This window comes from Clarias gariepinus, chromosome 23 (genome assembly GCF_024256425.1).
Source record: "Clarias gariepinus isolate MV-2021 ecotype Netherlands chromosome 23, CGAR_prim_01v2, whole genome shotgun sequence".
Taxonomy (NCBI): Eukaryota; Metazoa; Chordata; class Actinopteri; order Siluriformes; family Clariidae; genus Clarias; species Clarias gariepinus.
The window spans coordinates 7140154-7158143 of record NC_071122.1 but is presented as its reverse complement, the minus strand read 5'-3'; the positions used below and the strand labels follow the sequence as shown (position 1 = coordinate 7158143).

General features: G+C 37.4%; 1 protein-coding gene across 2 annotated transcripts in view; it reads right to left on the bottom strand.

Annotated features, from left to right (window-relative positions):
* Positions 1–543: 543 nt before the first annotated feature.
* The window catches only part of LOC128511661 (potassium voltage-gated channel subfamily D member 3-like), a 117167-nt gene continuing 99720 nt past the window's right edge, over positions 544–17990 (bottom strand). For both annotated transcript variants that reach the window (XM_053484613.1, XM_053484614.1), the window contains exons 3-6: positions 9537–9638; positions 5138–5230; positions 4172–4434; positions 544–1824 (exon numbers count right to left, since the gene is read on the bottom strand). In XM_053484613.1, coding sequence (XP_053340588.1) covers positions 1638–1824; positions 4172–4434; positions 5138–5230; positions 9537–9638 — 645 coding nt within the window. In that variant the 3' untranslated portion in view covers positions 544–1637. The remainder of the gene's footprint in view (positions 1825–4171; positions 4435–5137; positions 5231–9536; positions 9639–17990) is intronic.

Genomic DNA, 17990 nt, shown 5'->3' with positions numbered 1-17990 from the left:
TGGTGTTGGTAAATGATTGTGTGTACAGTTCCCAAAGATGGATGTGTCTCTTCCGCAAGTTGCTGAAGTTCAAGTGGGATCCAAGCCACTAGATTCATCATTCACCCACATACAGCATTCTGTATAATGTTGCGATGTTTTATTGCGGCTACAAGTCTCATTGCGGTATTGTGCTTTAGATCTTCTGTAAATGCCAATCGGTTTTATGCTACTGTATCATTCATAAAATTATATTTTTCAGTCCCGGTTTGAAATAAACTGTTATGAGTTATTACCACTTAGTATATGTTTATGGCATGATTATATCAGCCTAATTATGCGTCTATTGGTAAAACAATTTTAACCAGAAATAAAAAAATAAATAAATGTGTTAAATTACTGGAAATAATACAATAATCCAATTTTAGCAGGGAGGAACCAACATTAATGCATAATATTGTCTGACGTATAGTTATATAAAGTTATTTCATCAGTGATGAGTTGATGACAGAATTGTGCCAGTCATATGATACACAGGTAAAAAAATTTTAACTAGAAATCAAGCAATATAATATGAGTGATGTTTTATTATAATATACGTATAATTGAATGGCAGGAATATGACAAAGGTTTCAGGTAAACGTTGCAAAATTCCAAATCCAAAAGAAAAGATTCAGTCTTTTTAAAAACATTTTTAAGTCATTTTTATTACAAACGTTGCTGTTGTGCCTGTTTAAGGGCTCGAGTGGCCTCTGAGTAAAAATGTCTTTCGTTTCTCCCTTAGTTTCAATCACTAGTCACCTAAACAGTCACGACACACAGACAAAGACATTCACATTGGACATGGCGATGACAATCTCTGAGCTTCTAACCAGCCGTTTACTTTATTACTGGCATGAATATGGAATGCTGCGAGGTTCGTAACCACTGTTCAACTGAGATTGCTGTAGAGCAAAGTCTATTGAGTGTTGACTAAATGACGACATTAAACAGACATTATGAGAAGAATAAGGAGATACAAGCTAGACAGAGAAAGAGAAAGATAAAAGTAGAGATAAACTATTAGTGAGAAGAAAATGTGACGCAAGAAAGACATAAAGACACACCATTGACGAGTCTAAACTGTATTTTCTATTCAAAGAGAATTTTTTTCCCCCTAAAATAGATGAGTATGTCTGACTCCTTTCCTCATTTGGCTTTGTGAATAGAAACTAAACAAACCAGTGTGATATGATCTTGGCCATTTTACACAACCATACATTCTGACTAAATAAATTCCCACACAACATGAATACCACTTAGATTTCTCCTACCGTAATGGGTGACCCACAATCAAACTGACAAGTAACGCGTTTTACACTAACTGATACCGTCGCATCTTCAAACCATCTTCTAACCTCCTTCTTGAACACCTCAGTCCTACATTACAAATCCTAGGGCAGAAGAACACCAAAATCCGGAAACCAATCCAGAAATCTGGTCTGGGTGTTGTCTTCTGACAGTACACAGTGTCTTCTAACTAACTACAGTCCTCGAACCTTTTCCTTTTCCTTTTTTTTGTAATAAAAAAATAAATACCACAGTGGGTCCACTAGACGTGGTCAGCTCGAGGCCCACAGCTCTGCTTGCTCTGTTCTCCTGCGGTTCCTCCTTTTTATTCACAGGGCCGAGACCTTCACAACGCTGGAGGTGGTGTTGATGGTGGGGGCGATGGACGAGGTGGTAGTTGGGGCAGAGCTGAACGAGCTCGGTGATGGCAAACTAATGATGGCAGCGGTGATATGCTGCCCTCTGCAGTTTATCTGCGCTCGCTCATTGGGTTTCAGGTTGAGACTGGAGCGACAGCTGGAGGAAAGGTGAAGATTTAAAGAGCTTTGATCAATGACAGGTTTAACATTAACCCCTTAGTTATTAGACTTAAAGCATATTTTTTAAAGCATAAAATATTTTTTTAAGGCTTAAAGCATAACTATAATTAATTATTTATTACATGTGGCATGAATGGTTGTGGCCTATTAGAATAAACGGTCAAGTAAGTATTATTATAGACACTATTATATAGAGTCACTTTTGAAAATAAATACATACTATTTAATTCTGACTTAGAAAAGTCCTATTTCTAAGAGTAGATGTCAGAAGTCTAAGAAACAAAATGTCAAAACTCAATTTTTTTCTATTGTGGTTCCTCATACCTAGAATATTACTATGTAAATAAAAGAAAGGGTTTGTCTGTACATTGGTCAGGACTTGTTTTATACATTGGAGGACCAGAAACAAACAAGATACAGACTGTAAGATACAGGTCTGTATGTCTGTATGTCTGTCCTGCCAGATTTTGTCAACTGGCTCAACAGAATTTAATGAAAGTTTGCCAGTCCTTCTGTATTTGTCTTAAGTTAAACCTGTGCCATAATTAAAATCAAAATGTTGAGTAGAAGTGAAGTTATAAGCAGTTATGTGCCAGATTACAGCATCTACCGTTTATTGGACAAATATAAGACATAAATACACTATCGTTCAAAAGTTTGGGGTCACTTTCTAACTCCATGATCGTTCCTGATTTTTTATTACTTTCTACATTGTAAAGAATGCTGAAGGCATCCAAAAAATACATTAATCTCATTTGAACAGTTAATGGTGAGATGTTTCTGCTACTTACGCTCTGTACAGACTTCATAACGCCTCTAATTTGAGGTGCTGTCAATTGGTCATTTTTCAGGCTGATAACTCTAAATGAACTTCGCGTCTGCGGCAGAGGTAGGTTTTGGTCTCGCCCTTCTGGGATGGTCTTCATGAGAGCCAGTTTCATTATGGTGCTTGACGGATTTTGCAAATGCACAAGTTGACAATACTGTTCTTGCAAGAACTATTACAGAAAGGCTGACCTCTGTGTCTTAAAATAACATCTAACTGTTGTTTTTGTTGTTGTTATGTAATTACCTAATTCCATATGTGTTATTTTATAGTTTTGAAATCCCCAGTATTGTTGTAGAATGTAGAAAATAAATCATTAAACAAAAACAAAGAAATTTGCAAACTTTTGAACAGTAGTGTAGAGTGTTCTGCAAGACAAGCAAAAAATTTTTAAATAAACTTTGACTTGAAAAACGAACAAGTCTTGGTTTATGAGTACCGAGTATCATGTAGCATGCATGCACTTCTTGCATGTGATCACAACTGAGCCAATGTTTTTTCTTTTTCTTGCGCTGCAGAATTGTGGGTAATCGTCTCGCCTGCTGGGTCTTAGTGCACGTCTCTTATTATAATCAACATCTGTGCATGCGTGTACTGTTTACTATAATACTGTGACTGTGACAGTGTGTGCATGTAAAAACATATTTTATTTTGTGTTTGTATGTGTGTGTGTACAGTGCGCATGTACTGTTTATTATAAGCAAAAGCAAGTTTTATTAGAGATGTTAAAGATCCATTTTCTCTTTCTGTGTGTCAGCCTGGCGTTATGTGTGTGCACGCGCGTGATTGAACATCGAGCCCCTTCACACACACCCCTCCTCCTTTCGCCTTCACACACACACGCACACACACACACACACACACTCTCTGCTCTACACAGAAACACTGCTCTGTCGTGATTCTTTTCGAAGGTAAAGTGCAGTGTTTTTTTTTACTTTACAGCAGTGATTCCGTGAATGTGCTCTTATTTGAGACTTTTTTTCCTGATAAAGCAATCTTTCTTTTAATGTGTGTGTGTGAAAAGGTTTACTGGGTAGGATGAGAAGAGGGAGATGGGAGCGTCTGATTCCTCCTCTCCTCTTATTTCAGCTTTACACCCCTCCCCACCCCCAAAAGGTAAAGTGCAGGTTCATTCGTTTTATTTTTACTTTATATTTTGTATTAATAATTTTTTTTTATTTATTTTTTAAGGTTGTGAAACAAATAATTTGATTATCTATTATTTCTTATTGGAAAATGAGCTTTGATTTATGAGTGTTTTGAAATACAAACCCGCTTCCAGAACAAATTATGCTCGTAATTCAAGGTTCCACTGTACTGTTTACATTAAAGCCAATCATCTTATTTTTAGCTTTAATCTTTTAACTATTTCTAAAACATTTTTTTTGTCAAGAATGAGTAGTTAACCTAATTAGCTATAAAATATTAAAGCAAGCAGATTAATTTAAACCTTTTTTTTTCGGCCTATGCACACAGAGAGTCCTCACCAAACGCTCACCTTGGGCCGAGGCTTATCTGATCTCCACATTGGATGTGAATGGCGCTGAGCTCTTGCAGGTCCTGCGTGTGTGTGTGCGTGTGCGTAGTGGACAGGCTGGCATTAGGAAGTGCGAGTCTTTTTCGTGAGCGGCGAGTACAGCAGGTTCCTGTGAAGCCCTCGTTGCTCGAGATGGAGGGGCTGTGAGAAGGAAAGTTCTGCAGTGGCGGTGCTCCTTCAACACAATTCTGCTCGAACAACTGCTCGTCCACAAACTCATGTGCCTAAGAGAAAGAGCGAGAGAGAGTGGGAGGTGGAGCAAAAAGAAAGATAAGAAAGAACGTAAGAAAGAAACAGTGGGACAGATAGTAAGAGAGACTCAAAAACAAAGATGTAGAAAACGAGAAAGAGCGACACACATACACAGAAATTTTAAACAACGCAGAATTTCCATTTTCTCATCTGAACTGATGAAGCTCTTTTCATTGATGTCTATAAGAATATACCTTAAATCCAGTCGCCTTGAATCACAGTCACTGCTGCTAAACAGTTTACAGATGACACAAATGACTCAAGGACTCAGTGCCTCTTAGATTCAGTGTCTCTCTGACTCAGTAATTCAATTGCTCATTTACTTATTGACCTATTGTCTCATTGACTTAATAATTTAATAACTCTGACTTAATGACTCAGTGATTTAAAGACTCTGTGACTCAATAATTCAGGGAACAAATTGTGCAGTGACCATATGCCTCATTCATTAACATCGTGACCTAATGACCCAGGGACTCAATAACTGATTAATTCAATTACTTAGTGACCTAATGACTCACTTACTTTATGTAATTTTGTGACTCAATATCTCTGTGACTCATTGACTCAGTGAATCAATGATTCATTGACTCTATGATTCAATAACTCAATGGCATAACAACCGAAAAGCTCTGAAATACTGTTATGCTTCTGACAGGAGATGTTCACACTCACAGTGGTTTTCTCCAGGCAGTGCAGTAGGTGGTGATGTTGGCTCTCTAATAACGATGGGGTCTTATTCATGTGCTGCTCCTCTTCTTCTGAGCCCTGACACACACACACACACACACACACAGACACACACACACGCAGACACACACACACACACAGACACACACACAAATTTACAAATTTTGTGCCCTATTCCACGCAAAAATTATAAATTACGGTTCAGACATGTTTCTATTTAATTGTACTCAATAACAACAGTTAAACACATTAAGATAAGATACAGTACATCTTTAATCTTTGTTGACAAGCCAGTACAATACACACCAGATGGGACAATTTGCTTTTTTAACTGATTCATATATTAACCTTAGTGTTGAAGCAGCCTCTGTTGTTAAAATCAGGTTTGGACAGCTCACCTCACCTCACTGTGTGCTACTGCTGACATCGCCACATCAGATCACATCCGAAGCAAAATGTGTTTTGTCCATATCATTTAATTTAGGTGTTTTAGTTGTTGCAGGAAGCACCTCCATTTTATTTGCGATTGTGTTGGCGGGCCTAGAGTCAGCGCCTTTTACTATCTGCCACCCTCATACTCAGTATTCAGTACCATGGTCAGCTCCACCTCGTGCAAAGAAGGGGTGAGTGCCTCAACTACAAGCAGCATGGAGGGGTGGACATTTCCCTACCAGACTCCTGCAGGGAGGCCCAACATCTTCTAAGTATGCTTATGCCCCATGATGGTCTGGAATCTTTCCTCCAGACCTTTAAAAAGACAGCAGAGCAGAAGGCTTGGCCGAAGCAGAAGTATAGTGCCGCCCTCATTGCACTGCTCACTGGAGAGGCACAGAGAGCCTACTTTACCCTCACGAGTGTCAAAGCAGCCGCCCTTGCGCTCAACCAAGCAGAGGAAAATCCAGCATGTATTTAGCACAATGGTTAGCTTCACCTCATGCACCTGTGGGGTGCCTCAACTCATTGTGTAAAAGCAGAACGGCACCTACATATCATCGTGGTGTCAACAGTTCCTCCCCCCCACCCAAAAAAAACCCCCAGACGCGTAAATTAAAGTTAAACCAGGACCTTCGATTGGGCCGAATAATAGGACACAATTATGAAAGTCAAAACTCCCTTTATTTTTCTTTATAATTCACTACTACACTAATAGACTTATTCAAGTGCTCTAGTGCTAGTGCTAACTAGTGCTTGGATACATGTACAAAGTATAAGGTAGAAAGTTTTCTTAGTACATGAGCCATGATCAGACTGCCTGTTTCAAGTCTAAAATGCTGGCCTTTTGAATCATTCAAATGCTTTACTGCAGCTAGGAGTCTCATCACCATACTGTACTTGAAGTCTTCAGTAAATTTCAATTAGTTTTTTTGCCTTTATTCACCAGAAATTTAATTAATAAAGTCCTGCTTTGACTTGAATACTCCTTGTAATGGCACTGTAATGACAGTTATCCTTATGTTTATTAAATGTTTTTGTGGGTCATCTGAAATATAGTTCAGGTTTCAAGTTTATGTCTAGTGTTTATTATTAAGGCTTCAGCTTAACTACACTGATCCGCCATAACATTAACGTTGATCAATTATATACAGTACCAGTAAACTGGTCATTATCCATCAACTGGTCATGATCATGTGTACCCAAGAGTTGACACAAAGGCCAATAACAGAAAAAAACATCAAAGCCTATATATATATATAGTTTAATTGTAATCTTTTAACATGGTCTGATTTTGCTGAACATTTGCATATCTATGCAAACTTTTAGGAATGTAACAAACTTTGGACCCTTTCTGAACACAATGGTGCTGCACCAGCACTTACTTTCAATAACACAATTCTTTTTTCCCGTGAAAAAAAAAATCCATTTCATCCAAGTCCTTCCACCTCCTCACACTGACATTGAGTCTCACTGAAAAGCAGAAATGGCACGTCTGTAATTCCAAGTGTCACACCTCTGACAGCTTCATCACAACGCCTGTCATGAAATCACCAGGAAACAGAGACTGCACCAACTGCCTGGTTCTAGACACCTTCATCAGAAGGATCTTTTTTTTTTCTTCAAAAGAAACCAAGGACACACTCTGTCTGATATGATGGGAGTGACAGCGTTCCGAACTGACATACACAAGGTCACATGCAAAAACAAAGGAAAAGCTGAAGGTTTTGACATGCGGGTCTGAATTAGGTTCAGGGGCGGTGTATTATGCAGACGCTAATGGGTTTTAATTGGAGGTGACTTTTACTGTTGAGTGATTCAATGAAAACAACAGGAAGAGCGGGTCACAGACGTATGGATGATTCGAGGAGCTTCACATTTAGGCTCTTTTAAAGTTGGCTACATGTACAAAGTACTAATTAGGATAGAAGACGAGTGTGAGTTAAATCTGTCCTGATTTCATTAGCATGGCTTTGCCCTGACACAGAGCACAATAAAATGGTGTCACAGGCAGTGGGATTTGACATAAAGATGGTCATTGTATATTAGGGCTGAAAAAAAAGAAAAAACAATCTCTCTAGTACTCCATGAGTACTCAGGTTTGTTTTATGCACTTTAGTACACAAGTACTCAGGTTTGTACACACGCAAGTATCACACTCTTTGTTGAACCATATCTCAGTGCAGATGTAAGTCCCTATTTTCATGTTATAATATCCTCCATTGTTCTGGAAAGGCTTTCCACTAAATTTTAGAGTGTGACTCAGGGGATTTATGTTTGTTCGGCCATTACAGAGGCTGATATTCAATGTTAGGTGAGAAGGTCTAGAGTGCAGTCAGTGTTCCAGTTCATCCCAAAGGCTTTCATTCGAGTTGAGATCACTCAGGGCCCTATGCAGGTCACACTTTTACCTCCAGGCCAACTTTAACTTAACACACCATGTCTTCATGGAGCTGGCTTTGTCATGCTGAGAGATGTTTGGCCTTTTAGTTCTAGTAAAGGTAAACTGTACTTCTACAGTATATAAAGACCTTTGAGACATTTGGAAACAGTTTGAGAAAAAGTTACACATGGGAAGGATGATGATGATGATGATGATGCAGTGATATGCTGTTCTTTTGGCCATATTGTGCATCACTAGGATCATTCAAAAAGGACTTACATGATTCATATAGCAACTTAAACATTTGTGATCTCTAATATCAAGTCAGATATTAAGTCACACAGGTTAGTTATGCGCTATGGCCAATTGAGTTTTTTGTACTTCGGCTTGATAAATAGCTTATCTTCCTGATCTTTCACCACAATTGGGAAAGGTGCAATTCTAAACACTGTTTGAACGCTACTAGTGAAGTTATTTTTAGGGCTAGTAGGGAAATTCTCTTGTCAAAATGAGGCTAAGGATTCACTGTTTCTTACCACATCACAAAAGTACATCTTGGATGGCTGCAGCATGAACCAGGAAGCGAACCAGAATCAGAAACCAGACTTTTTTAATTTTATAAAAGGTTATATTAACATATATTATAAACAGCACAATTTTTGATTGAATAATTGATTGATTCCACACATTTTTAATAATGTGACCCATCGCATTAAATCAGGTCACATTTGGGGTTATTTGAGTTCTGCCGGTTTTCAAAATCCTGTTTTCAATAAGCTCCATTTTGATACCAAGTTTATTACCAATATCATTTCTGGTTTCTAAGATATGGCCAACGGAATTTGTTTACAAGAAGCGCCTCAGGAACTGGACATGATACAGTAATAAACTTAATACCTGACATAATGCCTAATCTGATGTGACAGGTCAGATATTAAAAAATGTGTGTAACCAATGAATCAATCAATATTGCGAAGTGCCAAAGGACACTCGAATGTCTTTATTGTTGAAAAGCTACAAAACATTATATAACTCATTCATGATCTTATTAGAACATTAAACACAAAAATAATAGCACCTCATTTTAGCTTTAGTTTAAAACAAGGAATAGGTAATTTAAGGCATTTCTACGATTATATGACATATGTTGTTATATGTAAGGGTCCTACCAAACTGCAAAGATACAAATTCTGCAAGAAATAATCATAAAAAAAGATCTATGATCACTGAAAAAGGTCTATCATGACATAACTTATCATGCTCCTGACATTTTATCTTACAACCCAAACTAGGCTTTTTATTATCCCCAAATTTTGTGCTTCCTATTTAATATAACATAAATAAATAATCTTAAGGAAAATAAGGAAAGTAGAAAACTTATCTATAGAATCTCAGTCCAAATTGAGCTTATTATTATCGAACTTAATATTAGCCTAATTTTAAAGTGCCTGGGATAACAGCATTTTATATATATATATATATATATATATATATATATATATATATATATATATATATATATATATATTGAGTATCCAAGTACACATTAAACTTGCATAAGATACTCACGGTGAGATCCAGAAGTTCGTTCATGCGGCCATTGTGTTTGCTCTGCAGGTACGCACTGGAGATGCCCTTCTTGGCTATTCTTATCCGGGCCAGACGGGTTTTCTGTGTGGGCAGAGAGGTCCGATGTTAGACAGCCAGTGGAAAAAGTAATGGATTATCGTCCCATTCCACCACCTCGCCCATGAATCTCACGGAAGACAAACATTAACCAGAGGCGAAATCCTGAGCCATGGGTTCAGCTGGTGTTTTTCAATTATGCTTATTATGTAATTACACTCTATATCTCAGAGGAACTGCAACCTTAACACTGTAGATTACTTTATTTATCGGATTAGACCTTGTTACTGTAATCATTTCCTAGTGATGGTGAAAAGAAGGAAAAGCTGATGTGCAAAATGATTTCAATGACTAGTTATGACAGGTAAAAAAAATATATGTTATTTTTAAATGATAACAGCAGATCCTTTGGGTGCGGTGGGTGGCAGGGAGGGGCCTCTGTGAATCAGACTGGTTTGTCCATGGACGCTCGGGTGGATAGAGATCTAGGAAGCACTGCATGCTGGTGTCTTTTTATTGTGGGCAAAATTTCCTTTTTTCAGCAATTTATGCTTCATACACTTTTATGTGGGATCATATGGACCAGATGGACTGGCCCTTGGTCCCTTCAAGCATAGATGAGTCTTGGATTCCTATGATACTGGCACCAGTTCACTGCTATATAATTGATAATATATGAACATTTAATTCATCTGGTCTTGGTGTTACTGTTGTGGTTGATTAGTGTGTATAATTTTTAGTTAAAACATTCACGATTACTACAAAACTTTTAAACAGTATGAAAAAGGTACAGCCTTCTTAAACTGAAAAAACAAACAAACAAACAAACAAACAAACAAACAAACAAACAAACAAACACCTAACGCCTGCACTTCTTCCAAGATATTATGTGCTGGTATATGTTTTACATTTAACAAATTAATTTGTCTGTCCTGTATACCTAATTTAACTGTAACTTGGAGTTATGGACAAAACCACAAGTTGACTTTTTTACAGTAGCATTTTACACTATGACTAACAAGCTCCCTATTTACTCTGTTGAGAACAAGTGGTTCATTGAGTTGTGTAAAAACACCAGTGTTGGGTGTAACGTGTTACAAAGTAACGCATTAGAGTGCTTGGATTACTTTTTGATGTAACGAGTAATCGAAGACGTTAGGTCCACCATTTACTAAGTACTCGGTTATTCAAATATTTAATTTGTTATTCATACAATTTATGTAATCCGGGAGCCAGACAGCAGTCATTCTCAATCTGTTAGTTTGTGTGAGTGGGTGTGTGTGTGTGAAAGTCATCATACAAGCCACGCCCCCCTCTGTTATTCCTGCTGTTATACCCCTATCTCACCTATGCGGTTTGACTATGTGAGGCCTCTTAGTTCTAGTAAAGGTAAACTGTAAACGGTTTGAGAAAGAGTTACATACAGTATGGGGGAGGACCGACACACTGAAAAATAGAAACATAAGCACAGCACCAAAACTTGTGGTTAATCATGATGAAACATTCCTAAAGGCCACCGCGTAAAACCATGTAGGTGTGCATTCCTTATGTGTTTAGGATGTTATGGACAGTTTGCCACTGTTTACATACTTGTACAGTATCTTTTTTACTTTTAAACTTGTATTACGAATTAAAGGCTTTGACCTAGGGTATCTCTACTTTTATTCAAATACAGAAATTGTGTACTTTGTCCTCCACTGGACATCAATAATATAATCATTAAAGGCACACAGCCTATGTGTGAAATAAAAACTATATGTAAAAACATTAAGCAAATTGCAAAAAAACCTAAATGAATCTTGAGAGGAAATGTATTATATAAATATTATGCAAAGAAATAAATGACGTGTTAAACATGAAAGCACACAAACAACAAAAAAGAAAGAAAGAAAGAATAGAACTAACAATCTATGCTATTGATGAGGTTTAGGTCTGTTTAGAGTATTTTCTGTATTGAATTATTTTTCCATAGACTTGTCTTGTATTTTCTTTTCACATTCCTAACTTTTAAAAAGGAGTCATTATTTGTCCTAGAAAAATATTTTCTATTCAATCCATTTAATCCTTTACCCTCCTCACTAAGAATTTCTTTTTTTTTTCCCCCCTGTGAATATATTTTTCATTTCACTGGGCCAATAATGACAACAATGTTTATTTTGTTAACAGAGCACAGTATAGGCCTTTTCCAATCAATGGTTAGGATGTAATTTCAGGGTAAAAGTATCAAAAATGCTAAAAGATTATTTATCCTACATAGTGTTTAAAATATTACTGTTACTGTGTCACAAAGTGTAGTTTTATGAGGTATTTAGGTGAGAATGCATGTGTGTACAGTTAAAAACATCCATCGATTATTGAAGATAGCAAAAAAAAAAAAAAAAAGAAATGGCATGACAAACTTTCTGGATTTCTCAGTTCTGAAGCGAGGGGCGCACCACTTAAAGCTGGTAGTATTTTAGTAGTATTTTATGGTAAGTTATTATAAATTTTTACATACATTTTAAATGTTGTAATTGTGGTATGAGCAAGCTCATTGCTTTGTTCATTTGCTTTTCCACCAGCACACTTTGACATGGCTGTGGGGAATACATGTTTTGATATTGTGTGCCAATTCTCAGCTATTTTAATCAATAATATATTTTTTTAATAAGTTTTATTGTTTTTGTTCTTAATGTCATTTTGAAAGCCAATGAAATAGCAATAGGTAAATAACTAATAGTTAAATTATAAGATTATAAGATGTGTATTAAAACTTATATATAAAAAGTGTTTAAACATTGTATTAAATGTAAAATAAATGAATAAATACATTATGTGAAGTTGTGTACATTTTGAGACTTTTTTTGAATCTACTAAATCAAATGGAATGTGTCAACCCAGCAAGAGTGGTTCTTTTACCCACAGTTTGAGTCAAATAAAATAACCCAGCATTTGAGTAACACTTGACCCAACTAGATTGTCAATTTTACCCACTGGATGGGTCAAATGAACAAACCCAGAATTCTGGGTTAAATGGTAAAACCCACCACTGAGATCAAACCAACCCAGTGCAAGTTCAGTCCAATAGTAACCCAGTGTTTTTTTTTTTGTTTTTTTTTTCAAGGTGTTTTTAGAGTGTATACAGTATTTACAAATTCCTTTAAAATGAAAAGGCATACTAGTGATGCGCGGATCGTCTGGTAACCCGCGGACCCCGTGGGTAACCAGCGGGTCGAGTTGGGGCGGGTAAAGAAATTGTCACTTTATGACCTGATTTATTGGGCGATGTTTCCAAGCACTTTCAGGCTGAAATAAAGGCTGTTTTTATTTGAATTACAATGATTAGTATTGTATGTCTATTTAATAGTCGCGGGGCGCGGCGGGTTGTAAAAATAGATATGGTGGTGCGGGGCGGGCCAAATAATTTCATAAAAGCGGGACCCGCAGGTTGGAAAAATACCCGACCCGCGCATCACTAAGGCATACTACTTAAAGACATCTATTATATTTTTTTTAGCATAGCACATTTCATCTGACTTAAGTAGTAATGTCTCTAACAATCATTGGTGCTAATTGTCATTTGTTAACTCAGATAAGGAAATGATTTGGAAAGAAAAAAAACCCTTAAATCTATTTATTTATTTTTCCCATACCAGAGCAAGAACCCCTTTCATCCATTTTAACCAACTGACTCTGCCACTTATACATCTATTACTGTTATTACACTTTAATGTAGACCCAAAAGGTTCTATTTGGCGTTTGTCTTCAGTGCCCTTATCATTGAAAAACTCTATGCCCTCAAAACTCTATTACAAAACAGTATTGAGATTCGAGCTCCTGGGAGCCGAAATGAAAAGAGACGATTTGAAATTGATGAGAAAAAAATGGCAGAGGACTTTGTGAAGAGGCTGAGATAAGCCTTGAGTGCTTTTCCTGCATTCAAGGTGAGAGTCACGTCTTAAAACTGTATGTCACAAACTCTGGCAGCTGCTCACATACAAATTCCCTCGAGACATGTGAAGAGTATCAGTCCCATGGGCATGACTTGCATTAGGGAAGGTAGACAATGTAAGGAAAATGGTTTATTTCAGAACGATATTGAGCTTTGCCAATACTTCTCTGGGTGTACAAGCGTCTACAGGTTGGTTCTGATTGGAAAATATTGTGGATGGAAATAAAGGGTAGGAACTGTAATCATTTGAGCCTGTCATATTAGTATATGCCTTAAATTAACATTGTTGTCATGAACTTTGGTTTAATTTGTAGTCCAACTTCTAAAGGATATATACAATTAAGTTTATACCCAAATATACCCAAAACCTTTTAAAATGTATTCCTCTGTATGTGCCAGTATACTCCTCTTCCAAATGGTCAAGATGTCATTTAATGGTAAAAGTATGAGTATATTTACAAATACCCCCCAAGCATTTTTTGGCATCAGAACCACTGTGGTATGCTATAATGCAAATGAAAAGGCATACGTAATGTACGTAAACACAAAGTCACATCTAGTTATATTTTATTTACAGTAGTTGGTTTGGATAGTTATTTTTAGCAGAGCATATAGTACCTCAGCCGAGTGGTAGAGATGGCTCAATCAGATTTAATTAAACACATTTTTCAGTAAGATATAATGAATCAAAATGTGGTCTATAAAAAAAAAATCTTAATGGTAAATTGCTAAAGGGTTAAACAAAGTCACAGATTCTCAAGAGATCAATGCTATTTTGACAGAATCTAAAAGAAAAACCTAAAATATTTGACATCCTACTGTAGATGAATATCCTCACTTAAAGTAGAGGTTTTCAGAGAGGTCAAAAGATGATTAAGGAGTTGAAAGAATGACTGCAGTCAGATGCAGAGAGTGTTCCTTTCAGCAACCGAGACATGTCTGGGCGGATAAAATGATAAGTCAGTTTAGCATTATAATTAAGATAGAACTGAATGATATAAGCAACGCATGGGCACAAGAGCTTCCAGATATTGCCACACTGCTAATTTGACACCATCTATAAAAACAATCACCAAAGATCAATCAATCTCATCCATGCAGTTATTTCTCTGCCATTTATTAGGAAGTAATAAACAAACAAGTCACCTTCCTGCATATTGCCAGGCCTCATCGAAGTAATTGATGGAACCCAAAATGAAATGCCTTAAGAAAATGAATAAGTGTGAATGGATCAAAAAGAAAATTATAGATAACAAAACAATGTGCTGAAAAGCACAAAGGGAAATTATGAAGTAAATGTAGACAAAAGTAGAACAAGCTCTGTATATAAAAATAACATGGCTCATCTTTACTGTAGACATGTGGGTGTGGGTATACTTTTGAAGTGTTTGGACAGTTTTACTCAGCCACAGACCTCCAACATACATGGTGATCAACATTGTACAGTACATAGTAATATTCTACAGGATCTACAGTAAGAGGTGGAGTTAAACAGAGAACTCACTCACTTATCTTCTATACCACTTTATCCTGTGTTCAGGGTCACGGGGACCTGTAGCCTATCCCTGGGGGCTTAGGGAACGAGGCGGGGTACATCACGGACAGGCTGCTAATCCATTGCAGGGCACACACATATACACACACACACTACAGGCAATTTAGATTAGCCTAACCTGCATATCTTTGGACTGTAGGAGGAAACCTGAGTACCTGGCGGAAACCCACCAAACATGAGAAGAACATGCAAACTCCATTCACACAGAGATGGGAATCGAGCCTGGCCAGGAATCGAACCCGGACCCTGAAGGTGCAAGGCGACAGTGCTAACCACTGAACCACCGTGCCGCCCAATGCTGGTCAGCATGGGTGCAAGTAGGCAATACACAGTACCGGAAATAGCGATAGTGGTAGCGAGCAGTTGCTTACCAAAACTCATATTTAAAACCAGTCACGGAAGCACTTTCAGCAAGAAAGTACACCTGAGTTATATCATCTTAAACAACACTTTATCTCATTAGTAATTGCTTCCTAAAAAATCTTTATTAAAAGTGGATGATGATGATTATGAAGATAACAAAATTAAATTAATAAATGTTTAAATTAATAAGGTTACAATGTCTTGCTCGTTTTCTTTTTGTCAACATGCATGAATTTGATTCATCTAAAGAATCGAATGTCTGTGTCTATGTCTAAACTACAGTCAGTGGCTTAATTAGATTTAAAAGAAGACTTTTGGAATAAATAAAAATATTAGAAAGAGGAAGTATTTTTCCACCCCTTAGATAACACATAATTGCACCATTACCTAAGTGCATCCAGGACGACAAACTTTTTCCCCGAACAGTGACCAATGTCATTTTCTTTTTTACATAATTACTAAGCCGTGCCACTTTTCCACATCACAGTCCTCTCCAAGTGTCCCCTGGAATACCTTAGTGTCCTTGTTGTCACGGTTTGTTTGCTGCCTCACGCATCCCTGTGGCCTTGTCCTGCCCTCTTCTGGCCCTGCCTCTCTCTTATAGATGCACTTGACTTTGCTCCAACATTAACGATGGCCCATTTATAGTAACCTTCCATGCCCACAATCAACCTTCTCCTTGATCCAGCAAATTGGCTCAGAGATTTGTGATTTGTGCAGTGATAAGGGAAGAAAATACAGGTCAACACAAAAGAGTACTCAGCCAGTAATTTTATGTGGTCTCAAAAAAAAAAAAAAAAAAAAGGGAAGAGGTGTCCACTTTGGGTAATCAGCTCAGACAGATGTAACCCTGAATGAGAGAGGTTATGGGATAGAGACAGAGAAAGAGAGGAAAGACAGAGAAAGAGTGGAAGTTTAGAAGTAAATTGAACTGCCTGATTCTGCAATGCATTTGGTATGGATATGGTCCCTGTACTCCCTTTATTTGATTGTGTGTAAGAGTAACGAGCGACCCAGATGGCATCCAACACGAATGTGTGACAGCTCTTTCTTATAGGGAAATAATAAAAGACGATGGAGAGGACAACAAATTCATAAATCCATTACTGGTGGAGTTTAAAAGGTTAATTCAATAAATACAATTTAATTGTAGAAATGGGAACAAATGTTTTACTGTGACAGGCTGCATAGATACCATTTAAAAATTGCTTGTTTACGTAACAACCTAAGCAGCAACCTCAGTTCCCTTCTTGTCTATTCCAACCACTCAACATTTACATCACCAGTACACTAATCATCAGCCTGATCATCTGTACCTGTTTCTTACTGGTTTATGCTTGAATGATTGAATGATCATAGATCTCTGTGTGGCTTGATAAACAAAAACATATTTCTCTGAAACTGCTCAGGTACAGGGACTGGAATAAAAATCCTTAAGACTAAAGCCCAATCCCAATTCTACCCCTTACCCCTTCCCCTACCCCTCGCCCCTTCCCCTTGTCCCTTAAAACGAAGTGGCAAGGGGAAGGGTCAAAATATTTCCCCTAAGAAATGGGACACCACTACAACACTGTTATACGTCATCATACGTATCCGTTCATTTACATGTACACATACAGTATGGCCGTAAGCAAAACAAACAATGCGTTACCAAAAGCTCGGCAAACTGCCGTGCTACTGAACTTTCATATTTGTTTGTAGCATGTAGTAAAGTGTATATGACATAAAAATATATTTTTGTAATATTGCGCAATCGGCGCTATCCGCTAGCAAACTTTAGCGGTTTTTTTGCAAACGTTTTTTTACAAAACATCACCATAAACACAAACACAAGACTAAAATTAATATACATATAATAAAAACTTGTCATAAAAATCCTTATTAATGGCAAAAAATCGTTAAATTTACGGGTCTGCTTGCTCGAGTGAGCGGCCATCTTGAAAATTTCGTTAGCCCTTCGTTTGAAGTGAGGTCCCGAAAAATCTTCGTTTCGAGGGCTATCTGGCCCTTCCCCTTACCCCTACCCCTCCAACCAAAAGAGAAATGAGACACCCCTACCCCTTCACGTGAACGCGCCAAACGGAGGGGTAGGGCTAAGTGTAGGGGTAAGGGGTAGAAATGGGATTCACCTTACGTCTATTCCTTAATTCCTACATTATAAATACAAAATAGCCTAGAGCAAATTATGAAGAACTTAGGACCTTTGTAATATAGTACAGTGATATCCATAGATATCCATGGGGGGAATCCCAGGGAACCTAATGCATAAGGCTGAAAATGCCAATTAGCCTATACTATAGGTCTACAGACCAGAGTACCCTGAAGGAAACCCAATGAGCATGGGGAAACTTGCAAGCTCCACACAAACAGACCAGTGGCAAGATCTGAAGCCCTAACCCTGAAGGTGTGAGGTGACCTTGATAACCACGGTGCCACTGTACTGCCTATAATAAGTATGCAATAATAAATTGCTGTGCACCAAAATGATCTTGGAAAATCTCTAAACATTACTAAACCTTTGACTGTACATGAATACGCAATCTAGAAA